The sequence below is a fragment of the Sorex fumeus genome, unplaced genomic scaffold (assembly GCF_029834395.1).
Source record: "Sorex fumeus unplaced genomic scaffold, SorFum_2.1 ptg000161l, whole genome shotgun sequence".
NCBI classification, from domain to species: Eukaryota; Metazoa; Chordata; class Mammalia; order Eulipotyphla; family Soricidae; genus Sorex; species Sorex fumeus.
The window spans coordinates 244,577-263,029 of NW_026606218.1; the positions used below are offsets into that span (position 1 = coordinate 244,577).

An 18,453-nucleotide genomic window follows, 5' to 3' on the forward strand; every position below is an offset into this window, starting at 1 on the left:
CACCTGACTTGAGGATCACTCGTGCACGTCGTGGTCTGCAAACCTGAGGGTCTCGTCCCCGTGCGGGCCGAGCCGGGGTGTTTAAAATCTCTGCTTTTGCGGGGCTGGAGTGATAGTACCATGGGGAGGACGTTGGCCTTGCACGCAGCCGACCTGGGTTCAATCCCCCGCATCCCATAGGGTCCCCTGAGCACCGCCAGGAGTGATTCCTGAGTGCAGAGCCAGGAGGAACCGCTGTGCGTCGCCGGGTGTGACCCAAAAAGCAATGAATAAATAAATAAATAATAAAATAAAAATCCCTGCTTTGTGGGGCTGGAGCAGTAGAACCGCGGGAAGGGTGTTTGCCTTGCACATAGCTGGCCCGGGTTCGATCCCCGGCATCCCATAGTGTCCCCCGAGCACCGCCAGGAGTGATTTTCCTGAGAGCATGAGCCAGGAGTAACCCCTGAGCATCCCTGGGTGTGACCCAAAAAGAAAAAAAATAAACTCCCTGCTTTGTACCGTGCCTTTGAGGCACGATGAGGTTTCAGCCGATGAGGTTGCTGTTCTCTCTGAGGGGCTGCCTTCCTGGTCACGTGTGCCCACTGCCGGCGGCGGCGGCTCTGGACATGAGGGCGCGTTGAACCATTGGCGGTCGGAGGGTTAAGAGACCTGATGGTCACCCTGCCCAGCCCCTAAGGGACAGGGACAGGCGCGATGCTCGGCCAGGTTGCCGTTTGTCGCGTCTCTTGGGTCAGGATGTCAGGGAGTGGGCACATTTAGTCATGGGAAGAAAATCAGTGTCCAGTACGCAGCGAGATGGGCAGTGCAGGCACCTTCGAAGGGGCTTTTTTCCCCGGAGGGCTCCGAGAGGGGCGTGCGTTCCCGGGTCGTCGTGAAATAGGGTCCTCTGGGCACAGCCCGAATCTCAGTCTCGGCCGATGCAGTTTCCTGCAGCAGCGAGATTCTTCTGTAACTGAGGGAGGTCGTGGCTGGGCGCCTGCTAATCGCCTGAAGTTAACTGATGAGGATGTGCAGCCGGGAGGATTGATTGAAGAGCCGCAGCCCCGTATGCTGCTTTCACTGCAAGCTGGAGGAGAGGGAGGGGGCCGAGCGAGACAGAGCGAGTGAGCGAGAGGAAAACGCCGGCTCTGAAGTGGGAGTAGCGTGGAGCCCAGGGGCCGGGAGGCCAGGAATGGAAGTTTGAACTGCATCTTTGTCGGAGGCGCCGCAGCAGCAAATGGAAGTTTGAGCTGCACCTTTCTGTCAGAGACGCAGCAGCAGCAGCAGCCAAAATGCCAGGCTCCAGCGTCTCGGTTTTCTCCCCCTCCCTCAAGACCTGCAAGAGGATCCAGATACTTTGCTTCGGCTTGGGGGTTTGGGGCGTGGGGCTTTCCTTTCCCCGGTCCACGCTGAGATTGCCTCGGGTTCTCTGAGGAACCGGATGCCGTGTCTGCCCGCGGACGGGAGATGGGGAGCGGCTGTGATAAAGGTATCCTCTGCGTCTGTGTGTGTGTGTGCGTGTGTTCGGTGTGTGTGTTCGGTGTGTGCATTCCGTGCCCGTGCAGTTACCGATGCGAGATGGGGAGGGAACCTCCGTGCAGTTACCGACGCGAGATGGGGAGGGAACCTTGTGCTAGCGTCCAGGCATCCGCTCGGAGGCTCTCGCCGCCCTTTGCCAAAAACGTGCAGCTTTTGTAGGTCGTCTGAACAGATTGAGGAGTCCGGGCCGGCTCATGCTAAGGTCGGCTCGCCGGAACAAGGAGAAGCGTTTCTATTTTTGTATCTGCCTCGGCATGGAAGTCCCTCGGCTGCCGTCTGGTGGATCAGCCTCTTCCCGGAGCTGACCTCTGACCTCGGAGCCAACGCCACCAAGCCCCGTGGAACACTAGACCGGATTGTGTTCCCGCCAACCAGCGGGTCCCCCCCCCCCCCGTACCCCCACCTCCCGCCCCCGGGTTCTGTTAACTCCCGGGGTGCCGAGCAGGCAGTGAGTCGGCTCCTGCAGCGTGAGGGGCACGTCCCCAAGTGCACTTCTGGGCATGCAGCCTAAGTCAGAGGAAATGCTTTTTCTCTGCACCTAACGTCTGCACGGCATCTCCCTGGGGTCTGAGGGTTCAGCTGCCCCCAGACGGGATGCAGTGACTTGGAGAGAGCACGCATGCGCCTTTAAAGCAAGTTGGGTTGGGGTGTTTTCTTTCTTTCTTTCTTTCTTTCTTTCTTTCCTTTTTTTTTCCTTAAAAAAAAAAGGCAGTAGGGGCTGGAACAATAGTACAGCAGGGAGGGCGTTTGCCTTGCACCCAGGTTCGATCCCCAACATTCTATAGGGTCCCCCGTGCACTGCCAAGAATGCAGAGCCAGGAGTCAGCCCTGAGCATCTTTGGTGTAATGCAAAAATAATAATAACAATAATTATAACATAACAATGTTGCAGTTTGGAGATGTGACGTTTGGGGTCCCTGATGATGTTTCTCTCGTCCCCCGCAGAGGTGCCGGCAGAGAGATCCCCCCGCCGACGGAGTATCTCAGGGACCAGCACCTCCGAGAAGCCCAGCTCCATGGACCCGGTGAACACGTCGCCCTTCAAAGTCCCAGTAAGTTTCATTTCTCCCCAAATCGTGTGTCCTCACGCACAGAGGCAGTTCCCCACTACATGCGCCTCGGAAGTCTCTCGGTGGGCATTTAGTTGGGGGAGGGGAGTTAGTTTGACTTGAAGCCTGTCCCCGAAATTCATAACTGGAGATGTGAAGTCCCAATGCCCGGGCCAGCACGTGTGGAGTGGCCTCTCCCCAGCTCTGGTACAACGAGGCTCGTTTCTGATAACAGGGTTTGGGGGGGCAGGGAGGAGAGTCTGGGGGTGTTGTTTCGGTTTTGTCCATCTTAGGACCAGGGTTTTGATTTTCCTTTTTTTTTTTTTTCCCAGCACAGCTGGGCAGAAACAGAGGCAGATCATAAAGTCACAGAGCAGGGCCAGAGCAATAGCACAGCGGGGAGGGCGTTGGCCTTGCACACGGCCGACCCGGGTTCGATCCCCAGCATCCCATAGGATTCCACGAGCACCGCCAGGAGTGATCCTGAGTGCAGAGCCAGGAGGAACCCCTGAGCATCACCAGGTGTGACCTGAAAAGAAAGAAAAATGATGGGAAAACAAAAATGTTGCAGAGGGGCTGGGGCCATAGCACAGCGGGGAGGGCGTTGGCCTTGCACGCAGCCGACCCGGGTTCGATCCCCGGCATCCCATAAGGTCCCCCAAGCACCGCCAAGAGTGATTCCTGAGCGCAGAACCAGGAGTAGCCCCTGGACATCACTGGGTGTGACCCAAAAAGCAAAGGAGAAAAAATATATATATTGCAGAGCCAGTGATCAGAGAATGCCCCAGTAGGGGGTTCTCATCCCAAGTGCTCAGTGCTTACCCTGGGACAAACTCCCTGTCAGGCTCCCCTGGGACCAGCCAGTGCAGGCAACAACAGGGACCTGCTCGCCGCCAGAGGCAGTTTGACTATCCCTTTTGGGTTGCCCATCTGTGCCCAGGGCTTTAACTCATCCGGTGACTCCGGGATGGCTAAGGAATCGCCTTGCCGCTGACTCTCAGTCATGTTTTCGTCCCTGAGAAAGTTGATTTCCAGACTTGAGGATGCAGTGACTTTGCTGTTAGGGAAAAGATGCTCTCCCAGTGCTCTTTCTCTTTTGTCTATTCTTGAGGTTTTTGGGTCCCACCCGGCGATGCTCAGGGCTGACTCCTGGCTCTGCGCTCAGAAATCACTCCTGGTGGGGCTCGGGGGACCCTATGGGATGCCGGGGATCGAACTCCGGTCGACCACGTGCAAGGCAAACGCCCTCCCCGCTGGGCTATCGCTCCAGCCCCTCCTTACGCTCATTTTAAAGTTGCAGTGTTCTTTCAGACGGAGCTGAGAACTTCACGCAGCCTAAACTGAATTTGGCAGTGTCACCAAAACGAATGTTTTATTGCAGAATTTGGGATAATTCCACTGTTGTATCTCAACACCTTACAGAGTTGGTGGAGGCCTGATTCTTCCAATGCTTTTAGTTTTTTGTTGTTGTTGTTGTTGTTGTCATCGTCGTGGTTTTTTTTTTTCTTTTTGGGTCACACCTGGCAATGCACAGGGATTACTCCTGGCTCTGCACTCAGGAATCACTCCTGGCGGTGCTCAGGGGACCCTATGGGATGCTGGGACTCGAACCCAGGTTGGCCGCGTGCAAGGCAAACGTCCTCCCCGCTGTGCTATGGCTCCAGCCCCTGTTGTTGTTGTTTTAAAGTTTGAAGATCATAGGCAAGTGTTAGATGAATATTCTTATCCAGTATTTCTGACGGAGTTATTAAATATCCGGGTTTTTCTTGTGTGTTTGTATTGGATTTTTGAATCACACCCGGTGATACTCAGGGGTTCCTCCTGGCTCTGCACTTAGGAATCACTCCAGGTGGTGCTTTGGGGACCGTAGGGGATGCTGGGGATCGAACCCGGGTTAGTCACATGCAAGGCAAACTCCATCTCCTCTCCCCTCATTTCCCTAAGGAAATGGCCATCACAGCTAGTGACGCCACCTTACCTGTGGCATGTGAGAAGCCCGAGTCGATCTGGGGGGAATAGTGGCCTTATCATTGCTCATCCTGGGCCCATGGCCGGCCAGAGCCTGCGGGTCATGGTTGGTGTTTTCAGATCCAGAGTCGGAGGGACAGAGAATCCGCTTCTCCTCCTGCAGAAAGTGGCCAGCTAAGGCAGATCTCACACTCATCATCCCGGGAATGATGTTTCTGGAAAGGTCACCGTGATTCATGTGCCCCAGGCTGACACGGGTTGGGGCTGGAGCGATAGCAAAACGGGAAGGGCATATGCCTTGCACACGGCCAATCCGGGTTCGATCCCCGGCATCCCATAGGGTCCTCCGAACACCACCAGGAGTGATTCCTGAGTGCAGAGTCAGGAGAAAACCAGAGCATCACCAGGTGTGACGCAAAAAAAAAAATTAATTAAAAATTTTTTATTATTAAAAAAATTAAAATTAAATTTTTTTAAATTAAAAAATATTTTTTAATTAAAAAAGAGAAAAAACCTCTGCAGACTTCGTCAGAGCAAACCAAAGCATTGAGAGACTCACGGAGATGCGTCTTAAGTTCCCGGGGACAGCCACAGGGCATCCTCCCTGAGGGCCGGGCCAGTGGCCCCCACGCTGTTCTGAACAGACGCTTTGGGAAGCTCGGAGTCGGGTCTTATTTTTCTAGGGTGGATGTGACAGAAAACCTGGTGTCCACGCAGTGCAGGCCAGTGTCCCCTGCATGTTCCCAGACTCCACTCCGGCCGCGATACAACTTTGGAGAGTGTCAGAGAATTACGGGGACTCCGGGCTAGAACCCAGTTTTTGGTTTGGTTACTTTGGGGGATGATCAAGGCCACACCCAGCAGTCACTCCTGGCGGTGCTCGTGGGACCCTTTGAGATGCCCAGGGTCAGACCCGGCCCTGAGGGATGTCGCACCTTCCCCGATGTCCCAGTTATCTCCCCTGGTTCTTCACTGCTGTTGTGATGAGGCTGCACTCGACCGTCTCACTCCGCTGCGTGGACATCCCCGGGCCAGTCTTCTTCCTTCTCTCTCCCGACCCCCTGCCCTGAGTGAAAATCAATTCTTGCATCTCCCCAAAGGGAGAGTGTGAATTCCTATTTGTCTGTGAATGGGTGTGTATGTAGCGTCCAACCGGGACTCACAATCTCTGTCAAAATATCTCCTCCCGGTGTAAGAATAAGAAAATAAAACACAGGAAATGAGGAAAGGAAACGAGAGAAGAGTCCGCAGACAGGAGATAGTAACTCTTCCTTTCAGTCATTTTGGAATCAGAACGGGCATTGTGTTTTGTTTTGTTTTGTTTTGTTTTCGCTTTTTGGGTCACACCTGGCGATGCTTAGGGGTTATTGCTGGCTCATGCACTCAGGAATCAGTCCTGGCGGTGCTCGGGAGACCCTATGGGATGCTGGGAATCGAACCCGGGTCGGCCGCGTGCAAGGCAAATGCCCTCCCCATTTCAGTACTATCGCTCCAGCCCTGGGGATCATTTTAAAGTATTTGAATGATAAATGTCCTGAAAAGTAGGAAACGTGGCTTGAACCCGGGCTGGCCCCATGCACAGTAAACAGTATTCGCTATGTCTGTCTCTCTGACCCAGGTCAAACTCCTGACAGTCACTTAGGGTTCACCAGGAAGTGGCCAGAGACTCGCCCATTGAATGTGTTTGCGGACCTCCAAGGGACCCAGACAGTCAAGCTTCTCTTCCAGGGGCTGGAGCACAGCGGGGAGGGCGTTGGCCTTGCATGCGGCTGACCCAGGTTCGATCCAGGTTCGATCCCCAGCATCCCATAGGGTCCCCCGAACACCGCCAGGAATGATCCCCGAGCGCAGAGCCAGGAGTCAGCCCTGAGCATTGCCAGGTGGGACCCAAAAAGCATGCATAAATAAATAAATAAATAAAGGAAGTGGAGGCAACCGTGAGCTTGGGTGCTGAGGATTCAGTGAGACCCAGCACCTCAGGCAGAGTCCCAGAGCCCTCCTATGGGTGCCCCACGAATGCGGGGACCATCCCAGGAACAAGCTGTTGCCCCTTGGGTGTGTGACCCGGGTTCAATCCCCGGCATCCCATAGGGTCCCCCGAGCACCGCCAGGAGGGATTCCTGAGCACAGAGCCAGGAGTCAGCCCGAGCCCTGAACACTGCTGAGTGTGCCCCAAACCAAAAAAGAAAGAGAGAGAGAGAAGAGGGGAAGGAAGGAGGGAGAGAGGGAGGGAGGGAGGGAGGGAGGGAGGGAGGGAGGAAGGAATGTATCTCCCTCCAATAGGTTTATTTGGACATTTGAAAACAGGCAGCACTATGGATTGAGGACCCACTTGTTCATATGTGGGTGCCTGTATTTTTGCTCAAAAAGCAAAGTCAGTTGCCTTAGAAACATGGAAATTAGGAGCTGAAGGTATAATACAACAGGGAGGGCATTGGCCTGGCACGCGGCCGACCCGGGTTCAATTCCCAGCATCCCATAGGGTCCCCCGAACACCGCCAGGAGTGATTCCTGAGTGCAGAGCCAGGAAAAACTCCTGAGCATCGCTGGGAATGACCCAAAAAAGAAAAAAAAAACGGTAAAGAGCCTCTGAAGGGATTGGAGGATAGCACAGCGGGTAGGGCGTTTGCCTTACACATGGCCAACCCGGGTTCGATTCCCAGCATCCCATATATGGTCCTCTGAGCACCGCCAGGAGTAATTCCTGAGTGCATGAGCCAGGACTAACCCCTGTGCAACGCCAGTATGACCCAAAAAGCCAAAAAATAAAAAAAAAATTTTAAAAAAAGAGAAGGACCCGATTAGATAAGTTGAAAAGTTCTATTAAAAAAGAAAAGAACCGGGGCTGGAGCAATAGCACAGCGGGTAGGGCGTTTGCCTTGCATGCAGCCAACATGACCGACACAGGTTCAATTCCCAGCACCCCATATGGTCCCCTGAGCACCGCCAGGGGCAATTCCTGAGTGCATGAGCCAGGAGTAACCCCTGAGCATCGCCGGGTGTGACCCAAAAAGCAAAAAAAAAAAAAAAAGAAAAAAAAGAAAAGAACCTCTGAAGGTCACATAATGTGCCTCATAAAAACACTTGCCACAGTGGTAGCGTTTTCATTATATGCTGCTGAAACAAAGAAAAAAAAAATAGCCTCTCCAGTGAGAGTCGGGCCCACCGCGATGGTTTCCTTTCTGCCGTGTGCTCATGACCATTTCTATAATATGGATTTTTTTTTTAGGCACGTTTCATTTCTCTCTAGGCAGTAAGAATGGTATTTTTTTTTAAAGCAACTAGTAGACTCTAAGGTCCTTTTCCACCTGTGATTCTCTTATTCTTAGAACCCTGGAAATTAGGTGGGGAAACTTCAATTAAAATCATCTAGCCAGTCTCCCCTGAGGATGGGCGGCGTCTCTTTTTTTTTTTTTTCCTTTTTCGGTCACACTCAGCATTGCTCGGGGGTTACTCCTGGCTCTGCACTCAGGAATAACTCCTGGTGGTGCTCGGGGAACCCTATGGGATGCCGGGGATCGAACCCGGGTCGGCCGTGTGCAAGGCAAACGCCCTCCCCACTGTACTGTCGCTCCAGCCCAGACAGGCGACATCTCTCACATGCTTTTCTCTGATGCTTTTTCAGGCACCCACGAGAAGCCCCAGGAGTTCATCCCTGGGTGGAGGAGGGGGGACGTTCTCGTCCTTCGATTTGGCCCCTCAATTCCAATCATCCCCCCTTCATGCCATCTTCCTTCATTGCCACATTCTGCGGTGGGCGAGCTGGAAGCTGGGGACCCTGAAGTCCCCCCGTTTCTTTTTTTTTTTTCTTTCTGGGTCACACCTGGCAATGCACAGGGGTTACTTCTGGTTCTGCTCTCAGAAATCACTCCTGGCAGTGCATAGGAGATCATATGGGATGCTGGGGATCGAACCCAGGTCAGCTGCGTGCAAGGCCAATGCCCTACCTGCTGTGCTACCGCTCCAGCCCCAGTCCCCCCGTTTCTTCTGTGGACCCCACGTCTGGTTTTGCTCTGAGAACTCTGAGCTTCCCCACCTAGACAGTAGGGGATATATCCTCAGCTCTCTTGATGAACTCGATGGAGCGACAGCACAGCGGTAGGGCGTTTGCCTTGCACGCAGCCAGCCCGGCCCAGCCGGGTTCGATTCCTCCGCCCCTCTCGGAGAGCCCGGCAAGCTACCGAGAGTTTCTCACCCGCACGGCAAAGCCTGGAAAGCTCCCCGTGACATGTTCAATATGCCAAACATAGTCACAACAAGTCTGAAAATGAGACGTTACTGGGCCCGCTCAAGCAAATCGATGAACAACGGGAGGACAGGGAGGACAGTGATACAGTGATAGTTCCTAATAGTTCCTAATAGTTTGCCTGTCACAACCCACATCAGCTGATGCGTGTTGATTGAACACGCGTGCTGAATATGGCCCAGAGAGAGGAATGAGGGGCCTGAGCGATAGCACAGCGAAGAGGGCTCTTAACTTTGCATATAGCCGACCGGGGTTCGATCCCCGACATCCCATAGGGTCCCCCGAGCCACCAGCAGGAGTGATTCCCGAGGGCAGAGCCAGGAGTCAGCCCTGAGCATCGCTGGGTGGGACCCAAAAACAGAACAAAACAAAAAACCAAAAAAAAAAAAAAATCACAGTACACACATACACACACACACACACACACCCGCAAAAACAAAGTCATGGGAATAGCACAGCGATAGCACGCCAACCCGGGTTCGATCCCCGGCATCCCATAAGGTCCCCCGAGCACCGCCAGGAGTGATCCCTGAGCGCAGAGCCAGGAGTCAGCCCTGAGCATCGCCGGGTGTTACCGCCCCTGCAAAAAAAAAAAAAATGTGTTTTGTGATCTCTGCTGTCTGGTACCTTCCCTGGTTGTGTTTTCAGGTATTTTTTTTTAAATTTTGGGGCCACATCCAGTGATGCTCAGGGTTTCCTCCTGGCTCTGCACTCAGGAATTACTCCTGGTGGTGCTCCGGGGGGCCCTTCGGGATGCCAGGGATTCAACCCGTAGGCTGCATGCAAGGCAAACGCCCTCCCCACTGTGCTATCTCTCCAGCCCCTATTCCCAGATCTTCTGTAAAGCTAAAATTATTCCAAATATCTAGGGGAAAATGGAGGATCTCTCCCTATCCCAAGAGCCTACCCTCACTCCGTCTCGTTAACATCTTAGTCTCTTTAAAGAGTTGCCATTAAAAAATAAAACTCCAACCATATGTTCACATAAAGCTTTTGTTCACAAATTTTTAAAGCAAATTTATTCTTAATGGACCCAAATAGGAAACAACCCAGATGTCCGTCAGTTGGAATATGAATAAACAAACTTAAATGTTTTATATATTTATATATGTATATGTGTGTGTGTGTGTGTGTGTGTCTATGTCTATGTGTGACAGGAGTATCACTATATTACTGTCCTCCCGTTGTTCATCGATTTGCTCGAGCGGACCCAGTAACGTCTCCATGGTGAGACTTGTTGTTACTGTGTTTGGCATCTCGAATACGCCACAGGGAGCTTGCCAGGCTGTGCCATGCGGGCGGGATACTCTTGGTAGCTTGCCGGGCTCTCCGAGAGGGGCGGAGGAATCAAACCCGGGTCGGCTGTGTGCAAGGCAAATGCCCTACCCACTGGGCTATCGTTCCAACCCAACATAAGCAATAAATAAATTTCAGATATAACATGATGAGGGGAAAAAAGGCACCAGTCTTCATAATAGCACATTTGTATCATTCTGGATAAGATAAAACTATAGAACAGATCAGATAGTGTCTTCTAGGGACTCAGGATAATTGGCAGAATTGGATGGAGAGAGCATGGTGAAATTTTGGTGGTGATAGAAATATTCAGTGGCTCAGTGGTAAACAGTGGTCAGCTTGCAACAAAAAAACACAGTTAAGTAGAGGAAATTTTTCGCCCTCTCCTCTCTGGAAAGAAAGGTGGCGGCCGCACGGGAGCCTTGTGGATAGCAGGTTTGAGCCGGGGGTGGGGGCGGCAGGGACCTCACGGGAAGGGGGGCGTTCTGGCCCGTCCTTCACGCCCGACCGAGGTCACCAGTTGCCCCCCACGAGCGGCTCTCCCGCACGGCCATGACTCCAGAGCACAGAAACCAATCTCTTAACTATCTAACTTTTAATAGAAATACTTCCAGGGTTAATAAGTAGAATAACAGAAATCCAAAACCGCGCGACATCATTTAATTCTTAAAACCCAGCTGTAGAAAGCAAATCATTTCACAACGCTTTTTCAGCATGTCTGATTTGGGGGGGGGTCGTAAACTCTAAATAATAATGGTGCATCCTTTATCGAAACAGTGAATCTAGTCAAAGTAGACAGAGTGTTAACTAGAACTCATCTGCCTCACAGGAATTGGGAGGGGTGGGAGGTGGGGTTCTATTGGGGTTCGCGGTTAAAAATAAGTTTGGTAAAGGGAAATGTGTTTGATATTTGCATGACTGAGACCTAAACCTGAAAGCTCTGTGACTTTTCCCATAGTGATTCAATAAATAAATAAATTATTTTTAAAAATGTAGAGGAAATTTTGCCTTAGGTCAGTAATAACTCAGTAACCTTCGTGTTTTAAAAGAGATATGGGGGGTGGGGGAGAGTGGGAGGGATGCTGGGACCCGTGGTGGTGGAGGATGGGCGCTGGTGGAGGGATGGGTACATGATCATTGAATAACTGAAACCCAAGCACAAAAATTTGTAAGTCTACAACTGTACCTCATGGTGTTTTACTAATGAAAATTAAAAATATATATATAAGAGATATGTGGGTCGGAATGATAGTACAGCAGGGAGGGCATTTGCCTTGCACGCAACCGACCTGGTTTCGATTCCCAGCATCCCCTAGGGTCCCCTGAGCACCGCCAGGAGTGAGTCCTTGAGTGCAGAGCCAGGAGTAACCCCTGAGCATCGCCAGATGTGACCCAAAAAGCAAAAGCAAAAAGAGAGAGGGAGAGAGAGAGAGAGAGAGAGAGAGAGAGAGAGAGAGAGAGGAAGAAGAAGAAGAAACCAAAGAAATTTTGATTCCTGACACCAAAGAATAAAAGAAAAGAAATCAGACAAATGGGACTGGAGCAATAGCACAGCGGGGAGGGCATTTGTCTTGCATGCGGCCGACCTGGGTTCGATTCCCAGCATCCCCTAGGGTCCCCTGAGCACCGCCAGGAGTGAGTCCTTGAGTGCAGAGCCAGGAGTAACCCCTGAGCATCGCCGGATGTGACCCAAAAAGCAAAAGCAAAAAGGGGGGGGGGGAGGGAGGAAGAAGAAGAAGAAACCAAAGAAATTTTGATTCCTGACACCAAAGAATAAAAGAAAAGAAATCAGACAAATGGGGCTGGAGCAATAGCACAGCGGGGAGGGCATTTGTCTTGCATGCGGCCGACCCGGGTTCGATTCCCAGAGTTCCATATGGGCCCCTGAGCACCGCCAGGAGTAATTCCTGAACGGATGAGCCAGGAGAAACCCCTGTGCATCGCTGGGTGTGGCCCAAAAAGCAAAAAAAAAAAGAAGAAGAAGAAGAAGAAGAAGAAGAAGAAGAAGAAGAAGAAGAAGAAGAAGAAGAAGAAGAAAAGAAGAAGAGAAGAAGAAGAGAAGAAGAAGAAGAAGAAATCAGACAAAAAGAACCGGGTAGAAATTGTGTTCTGTATTTCTCCTGGTCTCCCTAGGGAGTCGTAACTTGTAAGCATATTATTCTAACAATTAGAGCATGTTATATTTTCGAATGTAAACACACAATTTACTTCTCTATTTCAAAATAATCTCACCAGTAAGATTTCTACTTTAAAATAGTAGCATCAACATAAATGACAGTGCTGTTAAAAATAATTCCAACATTAATATTAAAGGAGCGAGAGCACAGCGGGTAGGGCATTTGCCTTGCACGCGGCCGACGCGGCCACCCCGAGTTCGATTCCTCCGCCCCTCTCGAAGAGCCCGGCAAGCTACTGAGAGTATCTCGCCTGCATGGCAGAGCCTGGCAAGCTCCCCGTGACGTATTCGATCTGCCAAACACAGTAACAACAAGTCTCACAATGGAGACGTTACTGGTGCCCGCTCGAGCAAATCGATGAACAACGGGAGGACAGTGACAGTGACATTAAATACTGAAAATTAAATCTGATTCAGGAGAATGTGCCTCCCAAGATGTTATTTTTTTTTGTGCTTTTGCCTATTCAAAGGTTTTATAACCAAATCTTACTTTAATGCCGGAGAGTCATTGGATTTGTCTCAAAAAAATGCAGATCCCTGAGTTCTAGGTGACAAGATTGATTCATTGGTCCTGGACTGGAAAAACAATTGTAATCAATGAGGGGATCTTTTCCTTTTCCCTCTGACTCTTAAATTTGGAGAGAGAAAAAAAAAAAAACAAACAAAACCCCTCACTAGAGGGGCTGGAGCCATAGCACAGCGGGGAGGGCGTTGGCCTTGCACGCGGCCGACCTGGGTTCAATTCCCAGCATCCCACAGGGTCCCCCAAGCACCACCAGGAGTAATTCCTGAGTGCATGAACCAGAAGTCAGCCCTGAGCATCTCCGGGTGTGACCCAAAAAAGGTAAAGGTAAAGGTAAAGGCCCTCCCGTTGATCGTCGATTTGCTCGAGCGGGCCCAGTAACGTCTCCATTGGAGACTTGGTTGTTACTGTGTCTGGCATATCGAATACTCTCGGTAGCTTGCCGGGCTCTCCGAAAAAAGCAATATAAATAAATAAATTGGTAAATGCCCACTAGAGGAGAAGTGATCCACTTAGGAACTCCAAATCTCTTGGCAAATCTCTTCCCATTTCCTTGTTGCTTTGTTGTTAATCTCTCGCCTAGAAACGCATTTCCTGCATCTTTGTCCTACTCATTCCATTTCCCCCATTGGGTTTTAGTTCCCATTGATCATTGATGGGGCGCCCGGATCCCAGAGAGCCAGGAGGGGAGTCGTTTATCTGTCACACACACACACACACACACACACACACACACACACACACACCTACCTGGCAGGTAATCCTGGTGCCTAGAAACTGCAGCCGATGCAGGAGTACACACACACACACACACACCCTAACAGGTAATCCTGGTGCCTGGAAACTGCAGCCATGCAGTAGTACACACACACACACACACACACACACGCACGCACATACACGGCAGGTAATCCTGGTGCCTGGAAACTGCAGCTGATGCAGGAGTACACACACACACACACACACACACACACACACACACACACACCTGGCAGGTAATCCTGGTGCCTGGAAACTGCAGCTGATGCAGGAGTACACACACACACACACACACACACACACACACACACACACCTGGCAGGTAATCCTGGTGCCTGGAAACTGCAGCTGATGCAGGAGTACACACACACACACACACACACACACACACACACACACCTGGCAGGTAATCCTGGTGCCTGGAAACTGCAGCTGATGCAGGAGTACACACACACACACACACACACACACACACACACACACCTGGCAGGTAATCCTGGTGCCTGGAAACTGTAGTAGATGCAGGAGTACACACACACACACACACACACACACACACACACACACACACACACACCTGGCAGGTAATCCTGGTGCCTGGAAACTGCAGCCGATGCAGGAGTCCAAGATTTGCTTCCTGATGGCACTGGACTTCCGCCCGGCTGCGGCCGGCCTCACCTGGGTCCTGTCTGGCCGGCAGTGGGCAACGCTGCTCTAGAGAGACGCCGTCAGAAGGGGCTTGTCTCTGGGAATTGTGTGACCCTCTTCTCCAGGCGGGGAAGCCTGAACGCAGGACCGGGGCTGGGGGCGAGGGCCCCCCTCCGTGCCCCCCGGGAACTGAGTCTCTCCGGGAGCTCGGTTGCGTAGCAGCCGCTTGTTCCCCGTCACCAGGCAGCCCCGCTAGCCAGGGACGGTCCTCAGGGGTTGCTCCAGACGGCAGCTTCCCATCCCCGCGACTGTCACGGCCAGCCGCATTTGCCAGGGGCCCGGGAAAGGTGGCGGCCGCTCTCTCGTGACGCCCAATCCCACAGCCGAGTTGCAGCCCCGCTCCCAGAGTAAGTTACTTGAGGGCAGACGGAGCAGAGAGCGCCAGGGGCGGGCGCCGGGTGAGTTTCTGGCTCAGCGTTGGGGGTGGCATCAGGGGTCCCAGAAAGAAGCCATTGTGCGCCAGGTGCTGGCTCCAGGGGTCTTGGGATGATTCCATCCACACCCTCTCCTGGGTCCATCCCCCTGAGACCCGGCACCCTGACTTTGCGGGGAGACAATGCATCTTCCTCGTGATGGAGGGGCCTTAGCGGGCATCACAGCAAGCATTTTTTTTATTTGTTTGTTTTGTTTGTTTGTTAGTTTTGCTTTTTGGGTCCCACCCAGCGATGCTCAGGGCTGCCTCCTGGCTCTGCACTCAGCAATCACTCCTGGCGGTGATCCGATGGGATGCTGGGGATCGAACCCGGGTCGGCCGCGTGCAAGGCAAATGCCCTCCCCGGTGTACTATAGCTCCAGCCCCACAGTGACTGTTCCGGTGGCTGTTGCTTCTCTTGTCAACCCAAATTCTGTGCGGTGGCCCCCTGGCACCAACCCCCACGACACACCGCATGTAGAATAAGCAGCCTAGTGTTCGGGCGGGAGTGACACTCTGAGATCCCGGCAGATGCAGTGAAGAGTCGCAACAGGGAGTGTGGGAATACGTCACTTGTGCTGACAGGGCTGGCTCCCGGCTCGGGCACCCCGGGACAGGGGCTGAGGACAGAGGTCGGGGCTCAGACTCCTGCGCACAGCCCACCCGGGTGCGAATCTGCGGTTTTACGTGGTCCCCGAGTAACTCCAGGGAGCGGCCCCTGAGCACAGAGCCAGCAAGGACCCTGTGAGCACTGCCACATTGGTCACAAGCCCCCAGTAAATAAAGAATAGATGCTCTTTCATTTCTGAGGGAGGGAGAGGAGGAAAGTCAGATTCCATCTGGGTTTGGCGACCAAGAATCTCAGAGGTGGGGCCGGAGCGATAACACAGCGGGGAGGGCGTTTGCCGGGCACGTGGCCGACCTGGGTTCGATCCCCAGCATCCCATAGGGTCCCCTGAGCACCACCAGGAGTAACTCCTGAGTGCAGAGCCAGGAGGAACCCCTGAGCATCGCCAGGTGTGACCCCCCAAAAAATAATAATATAGGTAAAAGGTAAAGGCCCTCCCGTTGATCGTCGATTTGCTCGAGCGGGCCCAGTAACGTCTCCATTGGAGACTTTGTTGTTACTGTGTCTGGCATATCGAATACTCTCGGTAGCTTGCCGGGAGCCCCTGCGATAGCACAGCGGGTAGGGCGTTCGCCTCACAAGCGGCCAACATGGCCGACCCGAGTTCGATTCCTCCGCCCCTCTCGGAGAGCCCGGCAAGCTACCGAGAGTATTCGATATGCCAGACACAGTAACAACAAAGTCTCCAATGGAGATGTTACTGGGCCCGCTCGAGCAAAAAATAATAATAATAATAATAGTAATAATAAAAAGAAGTACAGGCCAGGAGACTGTGTGAGACTGGTGTGTGGTCTTGTGCAAAAGCCTCGCTGAGGGGCTGGAGCGGTGGCACAGCGGGGAGGGCGTTGGCCTGGCATGCAGCTGACCTGGGTTCGATCCCCAGCATCCCATAGGGTCCCCCGAGCACCGCCAAGGAGTGATTCCTGAGTGCAGAGACAGGAGTCAGCCCTGAGCATTGCGGGTGGGACCCTAAAAGAAAAAAAATAATCTCAGAGGTGGGCCGGAATGATAGTACACCGGGGGGAGGGGGCATTTGCCTGGCAAGCAGCCGACCCGGGTTCGATCCCCAGCATCCCTGAGGGTCCCCCGAGCACCGCCAGGAGTGATTCCTGAGTGCAGAGCCAGGAGTCAGCCCTGAGCATCGCCGGGTGGGACCCAAAAATAGAGAGGGAAAAAAAAAAAGAAGAATCTCAGGGGTGGAGCAATAGTCCAACACAGAGAGTGTTTGCCTTGCACGTGACTGGCCCGGGTTCGATCCCCAGCATCCCCTAGGATCTCCCGAGCACTGCCAGGAGTGAGTCCAGATTTTACCCCCTGAGCATCGCCGGGTATGGCCTCAAAATCAAAATTGAAACCAAAAAAAAGGATCTCAGCCCGTTCCCGCAGAGGTGGTCCAGGGGGCCTGGCTTCGGGGCGCTGCTTGGGGTTCGTTGTCCCCCCACTCACCACCTCCTGCCTCTTCTCTCCAGGGCTTCTTCAGCAAGCGCCTGAAGGGCTCCATCAAGAGGACCAAAAGCCAGTCGAAGCTTGACAGGAACACTAGCTTCCGGCTGCCTTCACTCCGGAACACAGACGACAGGTAGGCCCCCCCCCCCCCCCCGCCCGAGCCTGGCTGATGTCAGAGGGAGCACTGTCAAGGGAGCGGGAGGAGGGAGTCTCGGTGTGAAGGGCCACAGCCAGGGGCCAGCACAGACGTGGGCCCAGTCGTAGGCCCAGTCGCGCTCTGCTCATGGCATCAGAGCCCGGGAAGGATGGAGGATTTGGCGGGGGGGGGTGCCGTGGGGAACGAGAGTGCTGGAGAGAATCCACTTGGTACCGTTGGGCTGTTTCTGGCTCCGTTCCTGCGTAGTGGGGTCTTGACTCCGGGGAACGTTATGCCAAATAGAATCTGAGGAGAACACAGTGAGAACTTTACTTCCGGTAGAACTGAGCCCTGGGCGTGTCCCAGAGCTGATGGCGTGGGGTTGTCCTGAAACTTGTGTGCAAGAAGCTTTTTTAAAAAATAAAAAATGACAACTGTACCTCATGGTGTCTCACTAATAAAATTTTTTTTAAAAAATTAAAAATAGGGCTGGAGAGATAGCACAGCGGGTAGGGCGTTTGCCTGGCATGCGGCCGACCCGGGTTCGATCCCCAGCATCCCATAGGGTCCCCCAAGCACCGCCAGGAACCAGGAGTCAGCCCTGAGCATCACCGGGTCTGACCCAAAAAGCAAAAAAATAAATAAATAAGTAAATAAAATAAAAAATGGGGGCTGTAGCAATTAGCACAGCCGGTAGGGCACTTGCCTTGCACGTGGCCAAGCCAGGTTTGATCCTGGCATCCCACAGGGTCCCTGAGTGCAAAGCCAGGAGTTACCCCTGAGCATCGCCAGGTGTGACCCGAAAAACCAAGGGAAAAAAATATATCAAAAATGGGCCGGAGGGCCGGAGCGATAGCACAGCGGGTAGGGTGTTTGCCTTGCAGGCAGCCGACCCAGGTTCGATCCCCGGCATCCCATAGGGTCCCCCGAGCACCGCCAGGAGTGATTCCTGAGTGCACAGCTAGGAGTCAGCCCTGTGCATCACCGGGTGTGATCCAAAAAGGAAAAAGAAAAAAGAAAAAAAACCGGGCTAGAGCAGTAATAGCAGGGAGGGCGTTTCCCTTGCATATAGCTGATCTGGGTTCAATCTTCAACATCTTCTATGGCCCCGGTCACCACCAGGAGTGATTTCTAGGTGCAGAGCCGAGTAAATCTTGACGGGAGTAGTTCCCCCAAAAAGCAAACCCCAAAAAATTGTTTAAAGTCTATGTATGATTTATGATCAGCAGGTTGTGATTTGTAGACCTGCTTTGTATACCTGATACTGTGTAAAAATAAAATAAAATAAAATAAACCAGGGCTGGAGCGATAGCACAGCGGGGAGGGCGTTTGCCTTGCATGTGGCCGACCCGGGTTTGATCCCTGGCATCCCAGAGGGTCCCCCGAGCACTGCTAGGAGTGACTCCTGAGTGCAGAGCCAGGAGTAACCCTGAGCATCACCAGGTGTGACCCAAAAAGCAAAAAATAAATAAACTAATAATAATAATTAAAAATAGATCAAATCAACCTCAGGCAAAAAAAAAGTGTTGCAAATAGGAAAAGTTGAAACAACCCGGGTGCACAGTTCGGGAACTTCCTTATTTTT

At 52.6% G+C, this 18,453-nt stretch overlaps 1 protein-coding gene across 1 annotated transcript in view; it reads left to right on the plus strand.

The window, feature by feature from the left end:
• RASAL2 (RAS protein activator like 2) overlaps positions 1 to 18,453 on the plus strand; it is a 264,537-nt gene that overhangs the window by 194,968 nt on the left and 51,116 nt on the right. Inside the window, 2 exon segments of the mRNA XM_056107324.1 lie at positions 2,467 to 2,573; positions 16,756 to 16,865. Of these exon segments, the coding sequence (XP_055963299.1) occupies positions 2,467 to 2,573; positions 16,756 to 16,865 (217 nt within the window).